The following is a 24,705-nucleotide window of genomic DNA, read 5'->3' on the forward strand; positions in this document are numbered from 1 at the left end:
AAGGGCTGACCAAGAAGAGATGGAGGAGATAGTCCAAAAGGTGAAAAGGAAGAACGAGGTACAGAGCTACAACCATTTAGCAGTTTAGTATTTTTTACACTCCTTATCTTCCCATTAGTCTGGTTTCATGTCTGCTTCATTTTTTAATTTTGTCTTTTTGCTTCTCTCCTTTTCTACTGCCCCATTAACCTGTTGGAGGCTCTGCATAATTTCAGGCAGCTTGAGATGCTTTCTGCATTTATAATGTTACTCTAGATACTTGGCTTCTAATAAATAAAAACCCCAAACCCAATACATTTTCACAGCAGCCCATAAAACAGAAAGGTAATGAGATTTTTAATCCAATTGTACTATTTGTACTTGGAATCACTTACAGAGTTTCCTATAATATCCTATGAAATTATTATTGTTTTTTCTTTCCAGGGGCCAGATCTCAAAACCAGAAATCATGCTTGCTAGAGTTGCCCAATAATCTGATGGCCATAAATTGATTGCTTCGTACTCACTGAGTCCCAGTAGCAGAATTCCCCCAAGGCATGATTCATCAGTTAGGTAATTTTTTTTTAAGCAGTGCCTCAAAGAGCGAACAGATCAACAAGTGCTTTCTATCATGTGGCAGAACCAAGTGACCTGCTCTCCAGACTTGCCAAATCATACTTTCTGTCCAAACACTTAATAGGTACACGTGGAATTGTATGTTTTCTTCCTGCTCATGTTGTTATGTGTAAACCACATATCTTGGAAATAGATAATTGCTTTTCAAACTCCAAGGAAACTCCCATTAATAGCAATACCACTTTATATGAACTATGACATAAAATTTCAGTGGTATCTATTGATGTCCTGTAGAGACATTTTCTGGTCCGCTTACTTTCAGTATGTTCTCTGCAATTTCACAGTTGAAAAAAGTGAAGCCAGCGCTACCTGTTTTGACAAACTGCTTCAGAGGCGTCCTTAATTTTGTGATGTAGCTCATTTTCTGTATCATATACTGGGATATGTAATTAGATTACAGCTGAGCTATATTGGCTTTCTGGTTTCAGAGCATGTGTACCTCTGATATAACATAAGACAGTATTTATTTCATTGTATTTTCAGTGCCATAACTAGGTGTAGCAAAGAATTTTTCATTAAAGTGATGCATTTCCTAGCAAATGAAGCTTTCCACAGGAACAATTCAGTTTTCCTGAGATGTTTTCTATATTCCTAAGGGAAAAAAATGTAAAAGAAAACGGTATTTGGTACTCTCTCTAAGCATAAAGAAAACATAGTGGGAGAAAAAAACTTAGAAAATTTATAAACAGTTTTATTTCTAATTCAATTCTAGAGGCATGATTGAGAGGTTTATAGGGTTCCTCTGAAAAGGGAACAGAGCCTCAGGAATAAAAGGAGAATTTAGGAATGACAAGGAGAGAATAGATAAAAAGGAAAATCATAGAATAACCAGGTTGGAAGAGACCTACCAGATCATCGAGTCCAACCATTCCTATCAAACACTAAACCATGCCCCTTAGCACCTCATCCACCCGTGCCTTAAACACCTCCAGGGAAGGTGTGGAAATAAGAAATAAAATTCTTATGTTTCTGTAATCTTGTTTTCAATCTTTTAGTATATTTTAAAATAACATTATTTGAGGAAAGTTATCACTTCCAGAAGTGCAAGGAGTAGAAAGATAAACCCTCTGTTACTAGGAGATGAGTTCACCAACATAACGAGGGGAAAACATGTCTGGAATGAGTCATTAATTTATTGTTGTCTGTGAGTGAAGTAACAAATCTAAGCTACATTTCTTGAACCTGCTTGAAGTAAATGCTTGGCCAGCTCGTATCTTGGGTCCTCAAGCTCTGGGGCTCCAGTCTGTTATCACTTCTCCTCTTCCCAGCATTCCTTGTCTTGTAGGTTTACCCTGGCGTACACCATCTCAAGGAAAATGGTTCCCCAGCTGAAACACCTCTCCTTTCTAGAACACCAAACTCTGCTCCATATTATTTTGATGAAAATCCATCTCTGGTCGAGTTGCCCTACAAATGCAGCTGTGCAAGTGAAAGTGGCTCTATTAGTCTGGGCTTACCGAGTAAACCATTGCTTAGAGGGGCAGGATAGCAATGTTGAAATCTGTGGCCATTGTGTGGGAGTAGGCTAGTCTTCTCAGACCGGAAAAAAGTCTGCAGGGCAGGAACAAGACCTGGAAATAGCAAATAAGCTTTTATTGAGTCATATTACTTGAAACTTTATACTTGGCAAGGTACTATCTGACATGTCGTAAGTTTTCACCATGCATGTGAGGGACAATTTTTTCTTCAGTAGGTGCTGAGAAGAGAGTTTGAAATTGTATTTTATTATCTTCCAGGAGGCTTAAATCTGCATCCCTGATGACCACTTAATTTTGTATTAATTATAAACTAATTTGTATTTGCTGTTATACCCCTGATTAGAATGATCTCATTTGATGTTAATATGACCTCCGCAGAGCTTCTCGGTAATTTAGGATGAGAGCAGTATTTGTTAATCAGCTATTGGTTTATCTTTGTGAAACATAGCACAATTTCAGGCTAAGTACAGGCTTAGTAAGAGCTATCCTGTCACATGTGAGAAAACACAAGCTATGAAAAGCTCTTTTTCTTCTACTTATTTTTCAAGTGGCAATTTTCAATGGGAACCATGAGGTAGGAACAGGAAGCTATTTCAATCAGTAGCAACTTCTACCTGCTGCTTTGTTTTTTAATTATAACACATAAATATGGGGGAAGAGGTGGCTAACGTGCTCAGAGCAGAGTTATGGAAGAAGGCATCACCCTCTTGTGCGAAACAGGCAGAGAAGCGTTACACGGAGAAGTCTGTGGCTTTAGTGCTGCCAAAGTGGCTCCACCCTTTTAGCCTTGCACCCAGACACATAAGGAAAAGCAAAATAATTCCTGGTTTCAGTTTGACTAATAATACTCAGGAGAAGAAATAATGCAGGAGAGCCTGGAAATCCAGATGCAGTCTTCTATCTCTTTTAAGCTCTCTGCCAAACCTCTCAGCACTAGCAGCATGACTGAATCCTCTGTGTTATCTTCAGGGAATGAGTCTATCCCGAGGCACCTGCAGTTAACATTTCTTTTTATGCTCTGTGACCCCAGTGATATTTCTGACATTGGTAGTTTGAGCTGTTTAGATCAGTGCTTCAGGGTAGAGCTGTAAGAGCTTTTTCCTGGCTATTTGCGTGCTCTGGTTTGTCTTCAACAGGCAGCACAGTCTGTCCCGTGGAGCTGAGCTTGTGCGCTAATCCTGCAAAAAGCTTCTGGCAACTTTGCGGTGGGAGGAAGACTCTACAGTGTCTAGCTGCTTGGCATCCTCTTCCAGGGCGTTTAAATACAGATGAAACTTCAAGCAGATGGACTAAGTTTACAGAATGTGAGAGCAGTAGTCAACTCACATTCAGATGTCTGATTTCAGAGATTGACTGTGCTAATGTTGGGCTTCCTGGAAAAGGGCCGGCATCAGCTCAGCAGTGCCGCAGAATGAATTTCAGTGTTTTGCTGCAGCCTTAACAGAAAGTATCACTCGAGAGCTGCAAAAACATCTACTGATTATGTATAGTCTCATGACACTCAGAACCCCAAAGCTGCCCTCTGTTCCTGTTTTGCTTTAGTGTGGTCTCTTACTTACCACCTTGTTTGGATACTCACAGCAGCTGTATCATGATGAGTCCCAGTTGTTTACATCCCTTACTGTCCTACTTCATCTCGCAGCTTCTACTGGAACACATTTCGGAGATACGTCAAAGGCAGTGAGAAGAGGAAGAAGGGATTAAACCATCTGGTCCCGCTGCCTTTTTGCAGCTTTCCCCATCAGTCTTTCCGTGCTCTCTTGCTCTGAACAGCATCTCTCCCCTTCCTCCTATCTGCCCTGCTGGGCACCTTTGCCTTGTGCTTGAGATATGTACAAAAAAAGACTCTGTGCAACCATTCCCCCGACCCAAGAATTATTCCCAAGTGTGTTTTTAATTCACTTTTGGTTTTATACAACAAGGGAAGCCAAGCCGCCACAAGCTACTTTAGCTGAGAAGGGCACAGCACTTCATCAAATCTTCTTAAGCAACATCATAATGAATACATTGGTTACTGTCTGGATTATCTCCTGCCTTGCACTTTATGGATCAAATGACACCTGTGCAAGGGTGTCTCACTCAGAAGTGGTTTGATTGATGTTACTTTGCTTACAGGTCTCAACCTTTTAATCCCTCTCTCCCCTCATGCCCTTTCCACTCTGCTTAAGCAGCTATGTGTGTTCACAGAAGCAAGGTAAGAAGGTAAAGACAGAAAAAGAGAAAGGCATGAGAAACAAGTGATGAATTTGTTTTAGAAAAGCTTTTACTTCTTTACCTTTTATTACAGAGAGCTACAGCTAAAATAAAAAAAAGGGTGGAGGGGACTATTAATGGTACTTCCTAAACTTGCTAGATAGATCTTTTATTTGTGCATCAAACCAGTAGAAGAAGTATTACCTTGAAGCCTCAGGTTGTCCTCTATGTACTGTTATTTTCTACTGCCTGACACTTAGCTTTAAGCTACAATTGCTAGCATCTGGAGAATCTCAGCTTTCATTTTCAAGACTGAAGTGCATTTTCAGCTTTCATGATTAATGGTGGAAAAGGGTTAAAAAACTTTCAATTGGAAAGCTCTGTAAACAAAGTGAAAACATTTGTTTCCTTTTAATCTCATGTTTTAAAGTGTATCTTAAAACAGAACCTTTATTTTTAACAAATGGGGATTAAGTGTCTGAAACAATATAGCATGACTCTCTACTGTAAGAAAAGCTGCCAGCTCATCACACAGTAGCAGTTGTAAAAGCTATTTAAGAAATGCTTCAAATGCTGCCTATGAGGCTTAAGTGTTTTATATATCACTTCTATAAAAATTGTATTTTACTCTCTGTCTTGAGTTACTGGGAGCTCTCCAGTGGTTTTTGAATGCTGCAGCCCTGAAGTTTGTCTTTGCCAAATGCTGTAAGAATAGTTCTGAATCTGGCCTTTATTCTAGAAAACTGTGTGAACTGTTGGAAAGCATAATTATTTACATCATATATGTCTGTTACAGTGGCACTGTACTTTTTTCTAGAAAGGTAAAAGAACATAAAATATGAGAGTTATTAGACAGTTAGGCCCTATTTCTATGGAAACATAGCTGAGGATATGTAGATGCTAAAGAAGTGCAATGTTATCAGTTGCCTGGTGACACTGGTACTGCAAAAGTCAGGGGCACAGTTGTCCTCCCCACATTTTAGAAAACAAGATTTTAGAAGTTAATACTTAAAAACCACTTCAGCTTCAGAGGATTGTCTAAGAAAAGAGTGGAAATGGACTGGCCTTGTGAATGGGGTATTCCATGTACTCAGCAGGCAGGACTTTGTACAGGACTGAAAACATATCTGAAAAGTCATAGTTAGGAAATAGCTACGCTACACATATCTTCTATCTTGAACCGTTAAACAGTCTGGTAAGATGGACAAGCAATGAGATTACTTTTAAATAAATGTATTTGAAGTGCTCTTGCGTAGGTTTCTACTTCTGACAAACACACATATTCCTGCCTGCCAGCTGCTAATTCTGCAGGCATCTTTCTGTTGCAGTCTATTCCCTGACAGACTAGAGGTTATAAGATGTCACAGCCTGCTTTTATAGAGGAAATGATACAACCTGCTTCCCTCTCATGCATGTAGACAGAAATATTCAAAGAACAGGCAGGTATGAGTGGCTATAGATGTGAGAAACCACCGAGGGCTTCAGGAGATGGGAGAAAAGCAGAAAAAGGAAATTTTTAGCAGGACAACAGCTGCTCCAGTGAGGCTAGAGGCTATTGGTCTAGATTTTTTGGCAAACTTCACCGTAATCATGGCATGTGAGCTACACTGATGTGAAAAGTCTTGGTTTAGTTCAGCACTTGTTTGGAAGGTCATAGCTCTGTTAAAATGAATGGGGAAAAACAGATAACAAAATGGTACCCATAGTGGTGCTGCTGTTTATATTTCCAGGACAGGAAAGGACTATCTTTCATAGTCACTGCTGCAAAGATATTTGAATGAGGTAATGGCAATATAGTTGCATGGTATGTACATTGGGGTCTGAGCCAAATGAACAGAAGTTGCTGTTTGTCCTTTTACATTTTGGATGGAAAAGGTATGGAGATACACACAGGCCATTGTACAGGTGTGCATGTGTTTGTCATGCTTAGAGAATGGATCTGAAATCTCCAGGTCAGACTGTGGTGCAGATTGCCTCACTAAGAACAGGACGACTGCTCCTTAACCAGGCAGTGAGATATTTCACTATACAGGGGCTGGATTTCTGCATGCCAGCCACTGAGAAAGTGTCCTCAAATCAGAGCAGTGAATGGCAAACCAAATATAAATAATAAGAAATAAATAAAATACAATAGGTAGTTGAAAAGGTTATTAATAACATTGTAGAGTGTCTCTTGTCTAACTAAGAAAAATAATGTTTAAACTTCAAAACTGCATATAAAGCTGCTATAAAGGCTGTAAGGATGTGGAATAACAAAATTATAGTTTGTTAGTTAGGCAGCTGACATCCATGGTTATTACATTTCTCAGGGTTATTAAACATTCTCTCTGATTCGTCATACAAGCTAAGTCTGCTGTGTTTTAATAACCTATTAAACAGTTTTAGTTTGAATCACTCTGGCCTCAAGCAATGTTCAAGATCTCCCAAACTCTCCAGATATACCCTGAAGTTGTAGGGCTCTGTTCATTTCCCTTTTGTTTTCTTTCTATTTCTCTGAATCTTCTTCTGTTCCTTGTTTTTATCTGCTAGATGAACTCCAAGGGCTTTAATTAGCTAGCTGAAAAAGAAAATGCACTGCAGAGGTGAAAGAAAAAAGATGGGAGTGTTTTTCTTCCTGCCACTTGCACTAAAGGTTACAGTGGCTTGTGACTTGGCATAAGGAAAACATTAACTGTGCTGTTATCCTAACCAACAATTGAATAGGCCACCTTTTTCCCCTCTCACTTTCTGATTAGTGACAATTTCCTTCCAGTGATTTTTCAGACCTTCCTTTTGTATGGTTTACCATTCCTTATTTTTTCTCATCTTTCTCCTCAACATTTTATGTGCCTAAGGGAGTTTGCAAAAGGCAATTAAGCACCAAATTCCCTTTAAAGGTTAGTGGAAATCAGATTTTTAGAAGTACAAGTGTTATGTTTTAGACTTAAAATGAGTTGCATATTCCTGCATTACTATGTAGTGTTCCTTGAATCATTCTGTTCACTGCAGAAACACTTACTGGTTAAAAAGTAAAAAATTCAAGAACTTGCCGCTGTTCTGTGCATAGAAATCATAGAATTTCCTGAGTTGGAAGGGACCTACAAGAATCATTGATTCCAATTCCAGTCCCTGCATAGGACAACCTCAGCATTCACACCACATGTCTGAGGGCATTGTCCAAATGCTTCTGGAATATTGTCAGCTTGGTGCTGTGACTGCTTTCCTGAGGCCCCTTTTCCAGTGCTCCACCCCTCTCTGAATGAAGAAAAGGGTTTTAATAGATATAGGTATGTGGCTGAGCTTTTATTTTCTCCTCTTCCATTACAGAATTCATCCCAGAATATTTATATGTCTCTGCAATAACTGTACCTCATACAGATAACAGCTCAGGTATCATTGAGGGGAGATTAATTCTTGGGCACTTTAGTCTGTGGCCTTTCCTTGGCATTTCAATGTTCTAGATTTCTTGCCAGCAATATCCAGCATGGCTGGTTTGAAGCTGCCAGGGATTTAAAGGCAGAAGCAGTAGAGCTGTCAGCTGGGGCAAGGCAATGGCGCTGCATTATGCTGCTACTCTAAGGCTTGGCAGGATGCAGCTGGTGAGCACAGAAAGGGCTGGGACCACTTGCCTGGGACACTGCTTGCTGCTGCTGCCTGACCCACCTTGCTCCTGGGGAGTGAGAGCTGCTTCTCCAGATGTGAAGCACACAACCCCCAAGCAGAATCGCTGGAGCTGGAAGGACACGTGGCTGTGCCTCACCAGTGCATTCAGGTACTCAGGAGCTCTGATTTGCATGGAAACTGAAATAATGAAGTTCCTCAATATCTGTCTGCTACCACAGAGATAGAAAGTGTTCCTCTATATTTTTGCACTAATTAGAATCTAAAAATGTGTCATTACAAAAGAAACACGATTGGTGTGTGAAAGACTATATGCTTCAAACAACAAAATCAGCTGGCACATACAGAATTTTGTGCTCAATGACCTGAAAATTTCTGTGCAAAGTGAAAATCTGTAATATGTATCATCTTAATTTTTAGCTCATAACAGCAATATCAACCACGACATGCAGTGTTTCCCGGGTATTCATTACCACTTGGGGTCCCTCCATAGTAAGGTGCAAAGCAGTTTCATTTTACTTTACATCAGACCTTAACAATAGTTTATTTTTTTCATCTGTAACTCTATATTTCCTGTTTTCAATAACAAGTCTACCAAGGACTTTTAATTTCTATTACAAGTAATATGTTGACAATGCTTTCGGATATGTATGTTCTATCACTTCTCAACAAGATATTAGGCAGGCCATTTCCCAGCAATTACAAAGTAATAACAGCTTATCAGGATTTTTTGCTATGTTCAGGCCAGATTATCTTTATTTTAAATTGATAACAAGGGCCAGGTGGCTATTTACAAGGGCAAGATGTGAATTACTAGCATATGTTTCCAAGGCAATGTTGGCCAGTGGCTGTTCAAGCACAAATTGCTTCCTATTACTACTTCTTATAGGAGAGACATGGTAGAGCTAATTTCTATGGGAACGTGATATGGCAGGATGCCTCTATAATTACTATTTGTGCTGTTTCCAGTAAAAAAAGGCGATATTTGCTCTGTTATGATACTAATAATTGATAATGCAGTGGGCAATTTTGTTGTGGTGTTGACCAAAGATTAGGAATCATCTCCCATACTGTTGTGTATTATTCCCATAGAGGGCCACATGCTTCCTCAGTGATCCTAGGGATAGTATCTCTTTAAACTTTAGTTTCTCTAGCAGTGGAACAGGTAAAATACAGACCTCCTGGAAATCAGATTGTGAAGTTACAATGAGATAATTTCTGGCCTTCTGTTTGTCTCTAAAAAGTCAAGACAGAAAGTGATAAGAGTATGGTTAAATGTTTACTAAACCTATTGAGAGAATATTTTGTATCTCAGATTTATGCAATATCTGCAATTATTCTATGTTAGAAATTCTAAAATTAAGCATATAGGATATTTTTTGCCCCTGAGAAAATGCCAAATGGTGGTACGTGATTAACTTGATTAAAATGTACCTGATCTAAGGTATTTCTCTCATGTAGGGCTGGGAATCACTCAGAATTCATTTTTCATGGCGGGCTATGTCTGTGCACCGTGCCTTTGTGAAGATTAAAGTTAAAATCCAAGGTTTGACTTGGAGTATTGGAAAAGCTTGTAGTTAAGGTTGCCCAGGGCTTCATAGTGGAAGCAGTTTCAAATATTGAATTGTCTCTGCCTTAAAAGAGATGCACAAAGGTGGGTTCACTGAAGCAAGTACGGTACCAGGTTTTGTATATCTCTCTGAATTAAATGGCTTGTATTGTGTCATACTGAAGCATGCACCAATTCATTCAGCATACATATTTAACTTTGGTTTTATTAAAGTATTAACAGTACCTGTTACAATCAATCTTCTTGGTTTCAGAAGCTACTCTCTATAAAACATAAGATAAACATTGCATTAGATCCATGTACACACAGAAACTTACATATAAAATGCTGAAGATTGCTTGTTGTTGCTAAAACTTCACATTACCTCATAAAACCAAGAATATCGTGGTGTTAGAAGGCCACCTCTCTTCCCTGTAACCACTGAAAAATCGCATACTCTATTGGGGGAGCAGGTGAAATTGTAATTTCAATCAGTTCAAAGAAAAGATGTTTCTCTGCTGCAACCACAGAGTCCAACCATGACTCAAATGTGCTAGGATCAAGAGCATCTTTTCACAAAATTGTAACTGGTAGCAGTGGGAGCTCAGAAAAATACCATGGTCAGCAGATTCTCACACTCTTACCTTGCAGTGAGGAAGTCCTGGGCTCATCCATTCTCATTTTCACACCATCTGAGTTAAAACCAGGAAACACTGGGATTAAAATATGTGCATAACCACTTTTAATTTATTATCTCTCCTCTTCCCCAATACTTGGCTCTGTGCAGGAACCCCATAGGAACCAGGAACTGACTCTCAGTCAAGTTGTCCCTTGTCCCTAGTCTGCACTGAGGACAAGGCAGGATCTATTCACACGGTCATTTCCTATATAGTAGGAAAGCTTTAGCATCTCCAGACACAGGAGATAAGGGGATACTTTTGGTAGCTAAGTATTCATGTCCAGCATTGCTCAGAGCAACCTGATAGAGTTGAAGAAGTCCTTGTCCATAGCAAGGAAGTTTGACTGGATGACCTTCAAGGGTCCTTTCTGAAGCAAACTATTTCAAGATTCCATACAGCACTCCAACTGATTCGAGAGTGGGCAGGGACATCAAAATGGGGAAAGTACACCCACTACCATGTTGGATGGATGTCAGAGTGTGAACCTGCTGCATGACAGCTTCTTTTGAGACCTGTGACTGTGATCCCATTTTGGCCAAACAATTTAAAATGGGAATCACGCCATAACCAAAAAAAACCCGGACTCTCAGATTACTTTGAGAAAATATGAGGCTAAAGTAATACCTTTTAATTTTTCTAGGCTTAGTTCTGACCAGTGATGCTAAATCTACTAGAAACACTTGAAGGTTTACTTAAAAATAGCTCTACCTCTTACTTTTTAACTATTAGTATTTTAACGAGTAAACATTGTTAGGAATTGTTGAGTCTTTTACCTGATTCTTTGTTAGACCAAGATGATTACCTGGCATAAGAAGGCATTGTGTTGGAGAAACAGGCAAAAAAAAAATCACCCTACAAACAGGATCTTTTATTATATGAACCAAATTCACATATTAATTTACACGGATCTCCGACTAGGTTTGCAGTATCCCGTTCCTTTAGTTAATCAACAATTTATTTCCACCACATTTGCATTTAAAAAATGACTATACAAATATGTTGTGTAATGTGTAAAATCATACAAACAGCTTAACCCAATATATTATTTATCTCTAAACAGTTTTACACTTAAAGATACTTGTGTGATTTTACCAGGTTAATAAAAATAAGGGTATTTTTCAGTCAACAGCTAATTTTTACTACAACAATAAGCAAAGCATCTAGGTTAAGTCTGAGTCCAATTTCTTTCTGCTTAAGCGATTACTATTAGAAAAAAAAAATAAAACAAACCAAAACCAATAACCGAAACAAGTAAAACACACAGAGATGTTGCTTAAAAGTAAAAAATCCTGAAACTAAAAACTCAGAACTGCTACGCAGCACTTTCTCCTCGACAGCTCATATTGAGATATCTAATGTTTCAGGTAATTGAACTGAAAACCTCAGTTTTTTCCATAAAATATCTCCATGTAGCATCATACTTGGATCTTCTCTTGCTATGCTTTAGCCTAGAATTTTCAGTGTTATATCTCAGGTGTGACGCACAGATAAGGGCAAAAGAGTACCTTACAGGAGGTTAAGTATACAAAGGAAAGGCTAACAAACAGGCTCATGGAAGGAACACACACCCACATTCATAAACTGAAATTCAACTCTAGTGTCCGTATTTCTTGAAACAGCTGTTGACCAACTTTTGTCCTTAGCATGTTTTCCATTCACCTACCTACATTGTGCAACACATCCTACGCTCAGAATAGCCTTAGTTTGCTTCGTTAGTAATGAAATAACAAAACCGCTTAATGATAGATGAGGAAACACAAAAGAGAAGTTAACTGAGTACACAAAAATTATTTATCCTTTATCAGATTTATATCCTCGAATCTTGCAGAGCTTCTGTCATATGCAACTCAAAGCAAGATCTGAAAATAGTTTGCAACTTATGGTAGTTCTATAGAATATTCCATTAGGCAATCATAAACAGGCATAGCAGCAATGTAAGTATTTTTAAATATCTGGTTCAGGGTGTTCCACCTTATCAATATGCTGATGAAAATCAAGAGGCAAAGAGCTTTGCATTTATCAAATTTACATCAATTCTTCTCAGGAGTCTATCTTACAGGAAAGCTTTAGCCTCCCTCCAGGTTCCCCAGGCCATCAGTGAAGCCAACACATGAAGGCCAAGCCTCACCCTCTCTCACTCTTGCCTAACCTGCGGTTTCTTCCAGATGCAGTTGAAGTGCTAAAGTTCTTCTCTCCACAGACACAAAAGCCCAGGTTATGCCAGTGACCTTTTCTAGGGCTCAGTTAGAACCGAGGAAACGCCTCACCTCATGTTCTCCAGGGATTTTCCGTAAAATAGGTAGAAAATCTCAGCCAAAAGAATGTTAAGTAAGTCAAACACTAAAGCTAAAAGCTAAGAAACTTGAAGTTTAACAGGAAACTTTAAACAGCAGTTACTCATACCCTCTTCTCCCAAGGGACATATGACTGGGCACTGTGTATTTGTTTTTCACAGGATTGGTCTCTATTCTAGGGCACTCCATAAACAATGCTGCCGAAATTAACCGGTGGACACAACAACCAGGACAAAGAACTCTCCATCAGTTGTTGAGGTAAGCACGAGGGTGCAGGTTATAGGTGCAGAGTGCCTGCAGAAATCATCTAGGCTTGCTCATAGCCAGCAGCATCTTAGACTAATGCAGATGTTGCCCACATTCCCCATCTAATGGCAGAGCACCTGTTCCTCAACTCTGTCATTTACGCAGGTGTTCTGTGGAAACATCAGGAATTTCAAATGTGTGTTGAGAAATTGCTTTGTTCTGCTCCAGCGCTGGGTCTTTTTAAACACGTGAAAGAGTTTCTACAAATCAAGAAAGTACCCTCAAATATTTTCCTCACAATTTAAGTGTTAACATCCCCCCCACCCCGTTATTCCAATTAAGCTCATTAAATTTCTATTCATGTGCAAATCCACACCATATTGCATGTTCTTTGTATTTCCTGTAGGTAACAAATTACGTTCCCTATAAACTAGGCCACTTAATGAGTCTTTCTTATTTCATAATCCTTTTCATATTAGAAATGAGGAAACCATTTCTCCTGCCTGATGGAAGGAAGGACCTTCCTTTGTCTAGAGACCTGCCATGTAATGTCAAAGCAGTGACTGCTTGCTGCCTATATTTTAATGTGCCCTAGTTGATTATCTCTCAATTTCTTTCAAGGCATAGTAATAATGATTCAGTCAAAATGACTTGTCCAGCAACTTGTCTCCTATTTTCATATAATCCAAGAGGCTCCTTTGCTGGTGTCCTGCTTATGCCAACTATGAACCTTTAGTTTATATCCATTGCTTGAAGATGAGAAAGAAATAACGAGAAAACAAAGGACCGATAGTTCTTTTGTTAACACAGTTTTAAGGTTATAAGTTTTTAGGAGCCACAACTATGTCTGTTGTTTTAACAAAAGCTCTGAAAAAAACTGGTCACCCCCTTTCTTGCCAGTATAGTTTGAATTTGCATTTCCTAGAATGGAAAATAGTGAAAATAGTGAAAAGGATGTGGTTTTTTTCAATTGAATTGCTTGAAGGCTTAAGTTTTCTGGACTTTGCAATAAAATTGCTGTGCAAGGGCTGTTCTGCGCAGTCTAAAGCCAGCTCCTTAAAATCCACTATTTCAAGCTCGTTCCTTGTCTTTACTGTCTTCTCTTTAGGAACCTCATCATCTATATCTAGCATTCCTTCTTGTCCTCCACCCTTCAGCTTACACTTAAACCTAGAAACAACAGCATATTATTAAGCTGACAATATGTCACTGATACCTTATGTGTTCATAAATATATCTCATCAGCAATTACATTCTTCCTGCATGATAACTATCCTCACGTTAAGGTGGCATGTCTGGATTACACACAAATAAAAATTTTAAGGCCTAGTCACACCAGAGCTTGTATTCTTTTGTTATTAGTAGTGTAGTAAGGTAGTGTTCTCTCTACACTTTTCATCCATTTCCTGCAAAATTTAGTATAGCACTTTATGTGCTGTAAACTAGCATTAAAATGATTTAATTAGTGTTTCTAATTTTCCAAATGCAGGAGGACTGTTGACATTCCCATTTGTATTGTTTGGATTTTTCTCAATAAAATTAAACCACAGGTGGGGAGGAGGCAGCACTTTACCCATTGGGGTTTTTTGTTACTTAATAGGGAATATATGTGTTCTTCTGTATATTTCTGATGAGGACTTAAGGTAATGCTAATGAGTTTGACCATAGGCACCTATGTCTGGGTGATTTTAATATCTGTGGCAGATGAGCATATTACAGTGAAAATACTAGAAAAATTTTAAAAATGAATGCTGTTTTGAACAAGTAAAGATGAAGAATTGACCACCCTTGCTTACCACACAGATGCTGTGCCAAGGGTAAGCTGAGAGAGCTGATATCAGGAACTTGCAGCACAGTGACACATTTAAGATTAATCTCTCATGGATTGGTGAAATAAACTAGTGTGTCCATACAGCACTGCATTTTACCTGAAAGAGTGCAGCAAAGCTTCATGCAGATTGGGCTATGATAAAATTGTTGGTAATCAGCTCATTCCAAAACTGTGCTGAGTAAAATGGAGAGTTCACCTTGTTTTCTGAAAATTAGATATTTGAAGGCTACGTATTGAAACCTTCATTTTGAAACCACTTTGGCCGTTATTAGTTTTCAAATTACTTTTTCGAGGATAGCATGGATGGCTGCTGTTTAAAGAAGCAGTCTTTCTGCGTACATGGCATCTTTGAAAATCAGGTTCCTTTTGTTCCCAAATTTTCTATTGCTAGTAGTTGATAAGGTCATTGTGGGGTTTGGCATTAACACCACGGCATTTATAAAGCATTAGTAAACATCAAAAGGAATCCTATTGTTCTACTTAATGACAGAAAGAAGGATGCACTATCTTGGGTCCACTGAAACCATTAGAGTTCTCTGGCTGGGCTTTGTGGGTGTTACCTGGTTAAAGATCTTCAGCCATTACCACACAGGTTTGCCTGTAAATACTGAGAGTCTGAGCTATTCTACAGGGATGCCAGGTTGCAGAAAGAATATTTACATACTGCTTTATTCTACTGTATTTGTTTTCCCTAATACCCTGCCATATAACTAAGGAAAATAAATCTAATGACTAAAGTAATCTCTCTATTGTATTACAGTTTAGATTTCTTATTAACTATCATTGTGTAAGGATAATTTGAGTCATGGGAGAAGAACTGTTATCACATATATGTTTCTTTGAAAGTTTTAGTAAAATAAAATAATTTATAAAGTTCTTCTACTTGTTAAGCTAGTATAATCCATGTTTTGTTCATGCCACACTTTCCTGAATAGGCAGAGATAGTGTGCATCTGGTGGGACTTAAATGACTTCCCCAAATAATGTTTCCAATTATTTATTTATTTAAAGTATAAACTGTGTTAGGTGAAAGAAATAATACAAATCTGCAAAGATATATCATGTTGCTCATGTATTAAAGTTGCATCTATATGCCTGGGTAGGATGTATACATGCATTGATACCACAGAACAATATTAACAACTATTGCATTGTTGTCTAGAAACTGGGTCTGTATGATATTGTGTTCAAGTAAGTTAGATTCCCAAGAGCTTTGGCACCTAATCGTTTAAAACATCCCTTCCCAAAATCTGGATCCATAAAGCTCCATCTTATTTTACAGCTGCAGATATTTCTTAGAGCTGTAGGTACCCCAGAGGTCTGCTGTCGCTCAGAAACAGAGTTGCCCATATCTTGATTGTGCTGAATTGCCTGGTACTTGTGCTCTCCCCAAACCATGTCAGGATTCAGAAACAAGGTATTTTACCTACTGAGTACTAGCTAATCAACATCTTATACGTTTAACACCAGTTCTGTTCATCTACCTACAGAAGGAAATAGTTTCAACTGGTGGGATTAGAGGTTTTGTAAAGTGACTAATCTGCATTCAAAGCTTTGCTGCATATCACGTAGAGGAAGGGCTTGATTGTTTATAACATACATTTGTGAGTGTTAATTGTTTGTTTGCTAAAAAGGGCACTGATCTCAGTTTTCCCTTTTTTGTGTGTGTGAGGGAGGACAGACCATTCTGAGCACTTTTAACTGCAGCACAAGGCTCAGTTCTGAATGCACGTGGATATATGTGATTAAGTCATTTCTAAAGGGATCCTAAACATCCCTCCTCCTCTGCTATTTTCTCTTAGCTGGGTCAGCCAGTTTATATTAGACATCTATAATATTTGTTGAACAAGGAGCCTAAAGATGTTAGCTTGCAGCTATGAATTCCACTGGGTAGAAAGACCATGTAGGTAGGGATCATGGCAGAACTTAAGCAGTTTTAGTAAAATGTAAATGAAAAGTACAAACAATTCAATCCTTAAAAGACTAGAGAAATGCTGCGAAGAAGCGGTACCTGTCTTAGAGGTGAGGAACTGATATGTTGTCTTGCTGAGGTTCACAAAACAAACCTCACCTAGGATCAAACATAGACGTCCTTACAGTAGAAGGCATGAGAACCAACTTTGGCTTTCTATTCTTATAAAAAAAAAAAAAAAGTAATTTCTCAACCCTTATTATTGTTCTCAGTATTTGCAGAACAAGTGAGTAAGCAAAACTAAAAAGGCTCATTTGTTCCATCATTGTCCAGTCTCCACTTCAGTGGTGTCATTTAACAAACACAACACTATATAAGAGGGAGTTGCGTGAACTGCTTTTTCATTGAGCTTTGAAGCAGAAGGGTAAGTAGAATTTCCTGTTAAAAAATTGCAAGGAACCTCAGCTAGAAGTCAACTCTGTTCCCTCTCATTTCCATGGTCATATTTACCTTTTAAAATTAAGTTTTCTTTTATTAGTATTTTTTTTACGTTGCTTATAGCAGCAGTTTTACTAGATGAGGAGATGCCTGAAGGACACCAGATTGTAATGACTGATGAAGGTTGTTAAAACTGAGGAGCTGTTTTCCTGTATAACTGATAAGGACTCTGAAACTGTATCGTAATCCAATTATGGGCTGGATGCAGTAATTCATTCAAATGTAATTCCCTGAATGATCAGACAAAGAGCACCTGTTGTAATTGCATTTCCTTATCTCAGGGATGTAAGTATTCCTAGACTCCTAAGGTAGGTTTTTGTTAGAGACTTTAATAATCCACTCTCTGAGTAATTGGCCAGCATTGTCAGAGGTGTCTGCTAGCCTTCAATGTAGTAAAGGGTAAACAACTTGAGACACTTCAAATTCAACATAGGAAACTTGATAGAAATTTTAATACAGCACGTGTTCTCAGGCAGGTTTGAATTTCCATTCATTAAATTCTTGACCACAAAGAACAGACAATGATATTACTTAAACAGATTCTATATGCACTGAAACATTGAAATTTATGAACATAATTGGATATTATTTCATTCAAGGGTATGTCCCACTGATCTGATTTTAACGAGATGTTCCTCAAGAAAAACAAGTTAATGTTGTCCTTAAAAATAATTGTCATTGATGTTGGTTTAGAATAGTATCAAAAGCTTTCTATGATAGAGTAAGTCTGGAGGATGTAAACAATACTTCCTACATGTAAAAGCTCACTCCAGTTTTAGTCTATTTAATAAATTGCAATAATAATAATAAACTGATATTTTGATTCTGCTTTGGAATATACGCTTTCAAACAAATTCCTCATTTTAACAGATGAACCCAGGAGTTAATAAACTTGAAGCATTCAAGCAAACCAGGATCTGATTTTCAACTTTAAATGGAGCTGGATTTAGAGTATATTGTGTGTCAATTAATATGATCCTGTCAATCCTGAGGGTTTTTTTTAAGGATGGAAGTTTTTAAGACAATGCAGTAGATGATATACTCTACTTTGTACCAAAAGAAAAGTGAAGTCATGACTATTGAGTTATATGTTGTATGAGAGTCAACCCATTAGGGTCATCTCATTAGAAAGGTTCACCCATTCTGGCATCTTGAGCTTATCTTTCTATCTCTTCTTATTTTAAAGGAATGATGCCTGTAACTGGGTATCTTTATGCCATAATGTCTTATAGTCCATCAGTTTGGGCTTTATAACTGCATAGCGTTACTAATGCTGCATATCCACTAGCTGCATTGTAAACTCACAATCTGTAGTTCAGTGTGCATTTTAGTTATGATATCTCAGCATTGAGATTATAAACCTACTTAGTGTTATAGCTGAAAGGATAAAATATGATTAATAGGCCTATTGCCAACCAGTAAAAATGTGTTTTCTACAAGTCTAACTCTGACATTTTCAAGATTGTGGAATTTTGTTCAAAAGAGAGGAATGTCAGTTGAGCTATAAAACTTTTCGTATATGGAAAACTCACTATCAGTGTGCTTATTTCAAATAAATGTGCTTAAATAGTGCTGTACTTAGAGACTGCTAACTAGCTCCAAACCATCACAACAACACTGGTGAAGTATTGTACCTTTTAGGTTGGTAGCAGATGCAACTGTGTTTCATTGATTGATCAGAGCCCTTACAGACAACTCATGGTCTAAGCATGCTCAGTTATGTCTGAACTCATCAATTCTCAAGGATTAGTCCAACAAATAGTCATTAATATAAAAAAAAGAGATTGTCTTCAGTACTCCCAAATGTGTAGCTGTCATTCTGTAATAAGCGTATGAATTTGTATCAATCTAGAAACAGTTTTGTGTGTAAGCAATGCAATGGTAGCAAAATAAATCTGATAAGTCAGTCACTTATAACTTATATAAAGTCTTACACATAGACTTTATTTCAACAAGGAAAGAATGTAAATTTCAAGATGGGACAAATGGGTAAAAATAAAGAAAATGAGAAATGTTCAATTATATAAGTCAGTGCCTGCAATTTCTTATAGAATCATTGCCTGACACATATGTGGTTTTTCTTACAGCTGGCCTGAGCAAACATGTTCTTTCAATCGTTCTACACATTCACAGTACTAGCTGCTTTGTTAGTCACTTGCCATGCCCTGTGCAGGTGTCCAGATAACTCTGGGCTACTTAAGATCCTTGGAATAGCTGGAAAGGATAATCTGAAAGAACAGCAACAACTGTCAGGTAAGTTCCTTTGTTTTGCAACAAATCCTCATCACGAAGGCCACTTGAATAAAAACAGATAACTCAAAAGGACATGTGCCCTCAAGGAAGCAGCTGCATTAAGCAGAGAAGTGAAAACTGAATGGAGGAAATGGTTAGTTTAATGTTTTATTTTCTAAAAGATAGGCCTCTTCTGGGAGGAGAATGGAAATTATCAGGTTATCAATACTTAAACGTATAAATGTAATATCTCTCCCTCTGTGTAGTTTGTTTCTATTGACTTTCCAAAGGGATTGGCTTCTTTCATAGCAGAATATTTTAATTTTTTTTTTAAATATAGAGGAAATGCTATTGGAGTATACAATACAAGTACAAGCTAGGGAGAGGCTCTTTATCAGGAAGTGCAAGGATAGGATGGGGAGGAGCAGTTTTAAGCTGAATGAGGGTAGATTTAGATGAGATATTGGGAAGAAATGTTTTCCTGTGAGGGTGGTGAGGCACTGGCCCAGGTTGCCCAGAGAAGATGTGGCTGCCCCATCCGTGGAGGTGTTCAAGGCCAGGTTGGATGGGGCTTGGAGCAACCTGATCCAGTGGGAGATGGCCCTGCATGAGGCAGGGGATTTGGAACTGGATGGGCTTTGAGGTCCCTTCCAACCCAAACCAGTCTGTGATTCATTCTATGATTCTAAGTGTAACTAAAAGGCTTCTGGCATGTTTTTCTATTACTTTAAGGTGGTATGTGCAAAAGGAGTCTGGTAAGGAATACACTTTGTGTACGCTGTGTGATTTACTTCCTATGTAGAAAGGCTTTTTCCCAGGTCCATACAAAGGCTAAAGTGCTATCAAAATTATTCATACATGTAACATATTTCATTCAATCTGATATTATTTCATCCTCAAGTTCCCAGAATGCACATAAATTACAAAGAAAATGATGCTTCTCTTTTCCAGGGCTCGTAGGTCTCTCCGGAAATAATGCCTTTGTTTGGCCACAAGGTGAGAAAGGAGGAAAAGGAAGTGTTGGACCACTGTGTGAAAAAATCTGATGTCTGTGTTATCTTCTGCCAGTCAAATGGAATCTATTGAGTCAAATATGTTATTTTTTTACTGATTGCGAAGTGCAGTATGAGTTACAAGATCGTAACTCAGGGAGCAGGAGATGCAGCAATATTTTGTGCTTTTACATTGCCATTTAAGTTGTGAATGATGGGAACATGATTACAGGAACATACTAGCAACTTTCTTCTAAATGTAGGACTTGTTATCCATGGAAATCTGTATGAAAAAAATACCTACTTTTACAGTGAGTTCCCATCTTTAGCAAGCAATTCTGGACAGACTGTATTTCACCCAACCTATGCCGAAACCCTCCTGCACCAGTGTTTATAGTTTCCATTACACTAAGATCCCACTGTAGAAACACAAAGCATCCACCCAGCAGATTAAAAAGAAAATGCTATGGCTTGCATAGGAACTGTTCCTTCCCCAAGATCTCCCTCATGGCTCTTCACTAACAATTATTAGAATGAAACTAACTCTCTTTGACAAAGCCACTTTCATAGACATGACAAACATAAGCCCTCAACTTAGAAAAAATCATTTTCTTCTGCACAGAGGAAAATTATCAGTATTTCAGAGGGTGGGAGATTTTGTCTGTTTGCTTTAAGATATAGGTTAAAAACAGTGTGAAAAAATACAGGTAAAATATTTATTTTACACTAGATGTTGTTAAAAAAAAAAATACAGTGTGCTAGTTAGCTTTGAGAAATTATTGTTTTATCCAAGGAATTGTTCCTATCAGCAGAGCCTAATTTTTCTTGATTGTATAACTTTTATTTTCGTCTGTACAGTTCTGCCTTGTTCTCTGGACAACAAAATGCATAATGTTTTTGGAAATGTGGAACATCGACTTTCCAGGCTTGAAGGCGGTAATTTGTCTCATTTCAATTTTTCACCTTAGAATCAGTTTTCTATTTCTATTTATAGAATCATGACTTGCAGGAAAGATGTCCCACTTGAAAACAGTACTGCATGCCAAAACTCCATTTTCTGATTCAAAGCAGGGGAGATCAGGACTCATTTTCCCTGGAGAAACAGGTTTCTCTCAGGAAAAACAATGTGCATTTATTTAAATTTAATTTCTTTTAAAAAACATTCTAACTGATGTTGTGCTTTCCACATGAATTTGTGGGAACTCCTCAGCCTTGCAGAACAGTTCTAGCATTTTTTATCTGTCAGCAACCAGACTGTTAAAGGTGGTAAATTGTTTTGTATTGAGAAGGAATTCACAAAAATTATCATTTCTCCCTTTCATTTGCTCAAATTGATCCTCTTCAGGGAATATACACGGTACAATAGGGCTGACAGCATATGTAGTAAATGGTAGTAGGGCATCCTTGTCTTGGAAATGACAATGACAGATCATCATAAGCAGCATAAAGATGTACTTACTGAACAAGTAATGAACTGGTAAAATTTTGAATTTTAATTCCATTTTAATTTCCTCTTCATCTCTTGATTTCTGTTTCTTTGCTCTCTCATCAATATGTCAAAGAAAATTTAAAAAGCTAATTAGTTTTTTTCTTTTCATATTTTAGTGCTTGCTTTGAATGGGAAAATTAAAGAAGTAGGAGAGAAACTATTTGCCAGCAATGGGAAGGAAGTTAATTTTGCATCTGCGCTAGAGTCCTGTGAAAAGGCAGGAGGAACTCTTGCAACTCCTAAAAATGAGGAGGAAAATGAAGCTGTTCTGGGGTTTGTGAAACAGTATAACCGATATGCTTACTTGGGTATTAAAGAGAGTGAGAACATAGGTCAGTTTAAGAGTATAAATGACACAACTCTGAATTATACCAACTGGCGCAGACAAGAGCCTAATGGCAAAGGGACAGAAAAATGTGTAGAGATGTACACTGATGGGACCTGGAATGACAAAAAATGCAGCCTGAATCGCCTAACAATCTGTGAATTTTAAAGAATGGCCTTTCAGCCACCTCAGAGTATGGAGACAATGAAATATCCTGCGTCTCAGGTTTATGCAATTTCTGCATTTATTCTAGATCAGAAAATCTGAAATTAATCATATTATAGTACTTTTGTCCTTAAGTCAAATGTGGTAGGTGATTAACCTGATTAAAACATGCCTAATCTGATGCGTTTGTCTCTCTTGGAGGGTTGGGAATAGCTCAGAATTTGATTTTCATGGCAGACTATCTCTGTGCACTGTGCCTTTGCGAAGATTAAAGCAAAAATCCAAGGTTTAACCTGAAGTATTGGAAAAGCTTGAAGTCAAAATTGCCCATGGCTTCAGAGAAGCTTTTCGAAGTGTTTAATAGTGTCTACCTTAAAAAGAGATGTACAGAGGCCAATTCCACTGGAACAATTACCTTATCAGGTTTTGTACATCTCTGAAATAAATGGCTTGTATTGTTTCCTGTCGAAGCATGCACTCATTCATTCAGCATCCATATTTAACTTTTGTTTTATAAAAGTATTAACAGTACCTGTTACAAGTGATATCCTTATTTTGAGAACGTAATTACTATAAAACATTAAGGTAAATATAAAATCATAGCATCATTAAAAACCTCTAAGATCAAGTCCCACCAACAGCCCCACACCACTGTGTCTACTAAACCATGTCCTGAAGTGCCACATCTACGCCTTTATTGAACAGCTTCAAGGACGGTGACTCCACCACTTCCTGGGCAGTCTCTTCCAACACCTCACCATTCTTTAAGTAAAGAAACTTCTCCTTACATCCAATCTAAACCTCTCCTGCTACAAGCTGAGGCCATTTGCTATCATCCTGCTGCTAGTTACTCAGGAGAAGAGACCAACACCCACCTCGCTATGACCCGCTTTCCAGTAGCTGTAGAGAGTGATAAGGCCTCCCATCAGCCTCCTTTCTTCCAGACTGAACAGCCCCAATGACTTCCATCACTCCTCATAACAGTTGTGCTCCAGCTGCTTCACCAGCTTTGTTGCCCTTGTCTGGACATGCTCCAGCCCCTTGATGTCCTTCTTGTAGCGAAAGCCCCAAAACTGAACAAGGTATTCAAGGTGTGGCCTCATCAGTGCCAAGTACAGCACTGTACCATGGCTGGCAGAAGCCAGGATGCCATTGGCCTTATTGGCCAGCTAAGCTTGCTGCTGGCTTGCATTCAGCCAGATGTCAACCAGCAACTCCAGGTATTTTTCCTCCAGGCAGCTTCCTAGCCGCACTTCCACAAGCTTGTAGCACTGCATGGGGCTGTTGTGATCAAAATGCAGGACCTGGCCCTTGGCCTTGTTAAGCCTCTTCCAATTGACCTCAGCCCATCAATCCAGCCTGTCCAGATCCCTCTGCAGAGCCTTCCTACACCGAAGGAGATTGACATTCCTGCCAACTTGGTGTCACCTACAAGCTTACTGAGGAAGCACTCAATCCCCTCAGCCAGATCACTGACAGAGATATCAAATAAGACCAGCCCCAAAAACTAAGCCATGGGAAATACTACTTGCAACCAGCATCCAGCTGGCTTTAGCTTCACCCATCACAATGCTCTGGGCTTGGCCATCCAGCCAATATTTTATCCTGAAAAGCATATGCCTGTCTACACCATGAGATGCCAGCTTCTCCAGGAGAATGCTGTGGGAGACCATGTCAAAGGCTGTACTGAAGTCAAGGTAGAGAACATCTACAGTCTTTCCCTCATCTGCTAGGTGGGTCACCTGGTCATAGAGGGAGATCAGGTTCATCAAGCACAATCCAACTTTCAGGAACCCATGATGGGTGGGCCTGATCCCCTGGTTGTCCTGCACATGCCTGGTAAATGTATTCAAGATGAACTGCTCCATAATCTTCTCCTGCACAGAAATCAGGCTAACAGGCCTGTAGTTCCCCTCATCCTCTTTCTGTCCCTTCCTTTAGATGGGCATCATGCTGGCAAGGCTGCAGTCCTCTGGGACCAGAACTGCTAATAAATCATGGAGAGTGACTTGGCAAGCTCCTCTGCCAGCTCCCTCAGTACTCTTGGGTGGATCCCATCTGGCCCCACAGACTTATGAGTTTTCAAATTGCATAGCAGATCACCAACTTCTTCCTCCTGGATTGTGGGGGGATTCTTCTGTTCTCAATCCCCATCTTCCAGTTCAGGGAACTGAATACCCTGGGTATAACTGGTGTGACTATTAAAGATTGAAGCCAAGAAGGCATTAAGTACCTCATCCTTGGCAGTAAAGTTCCCCCTTGCATCCAAGAAGATATGAAGATTCTTCTTGGCTCTCTTTTTTGTTGTTGACGTGTTTATAAAACGTTTTTTGTTGTCTCTTACCACAGTGGACAGGTTGAGTTCGAGCTAGGCTTTTGCCTTTCTAATTTACCTCTGCATGACCTAACAAGACCCCTGTACTCTTTTTCAGTTGCCTGAAGTAGGAGCTCAGAAAAACACCACAATCAGCAGATTCTCAGACACTTACCTTGCAATGAGGAAATCCTTGGCTCATCTGTTTCATTTTCACACCACCTGAGGGGAAACCAGGAAGCACTGGGGTTAAAACATGTGCATAACCACTTTTACTTTATCATCTTCTCCAC

At 38.7% G+C, this 24,705-nt stretch overlaps 1 protein-coding gene across 1 annotated transcript; it reads left to right on the plus strand.

Moving 5' to 3' along the window:
- The first annotated feature begins 16,678 nt into the window (after window positions 1–16,678).
- LOC138724214 (pulmonary surfactant-associated protein A-like) lies at window positions 16,679–22,540 on the plus strand. The gene is made up of 4 exons (XM_069864075.1): window positions 16,679–16,821; window positions 18,983–19,148; window positions 20,978–21,055; window positions 21,725–22,540. The coding sequence occupies exons 2-4, from the start codon at window positions 18,998–19,000 to the stop codon at window positions 22,099–22,101; spliced, it is 606 nt and encodes a 201-aa protein (XP_069720176.1). The 5' UTR covers window positions 16,679–16,821; window positions 18,983–18,997; the 3' UTR covers window positions 22,102–22,540.
- Window positions 22,541–24,705: the final 2,165 nt, after the last annotated feature.

This window comes from Phaenicophaeus curvirostris, chromosome 9 (genome assembly GCF_032191515.1).
Source record: "Phaenicophaeus curvirostris isolate KB17595 chromosome 9, BPBGC_Pcur_1.0, whole genome shotgun sequence".
In the NCBI taxonomy this organism is placed as follows: domain Eukaryota; kingdom Metazoa; phylum Chordata; class Aves; order Cuculiformes; family Cuculidae; genus Phaenicophaeus; species Phaenicophaeus curvirostris.

Excerpts from the sequence above, each read along its gene's own strand:
- LOC138724214 (XM_069864075.1), top strand. The coding sequence starts at position 18,998 with ATGTTCTTTCAATCGTTCTACACATTCACAGTACTAGCTGCTTTGTTA. Across the intron at positions 19,149-20,977 it reads AGAACAGCAACAACTGTCAG|TTCTGCCTTGTTCTCTGGAC; the intron begins GTAAGTTCCTTT and ends TCGTCTGTACAG. Across the intron at positions 21,056-21,724 it reads ACTTTCCAGGCTTGAAGGCG|TGCTTGCTTTGAATGGGAAA; the intron begins GTAATTTGTCTC and ends TTCATATTTTAG.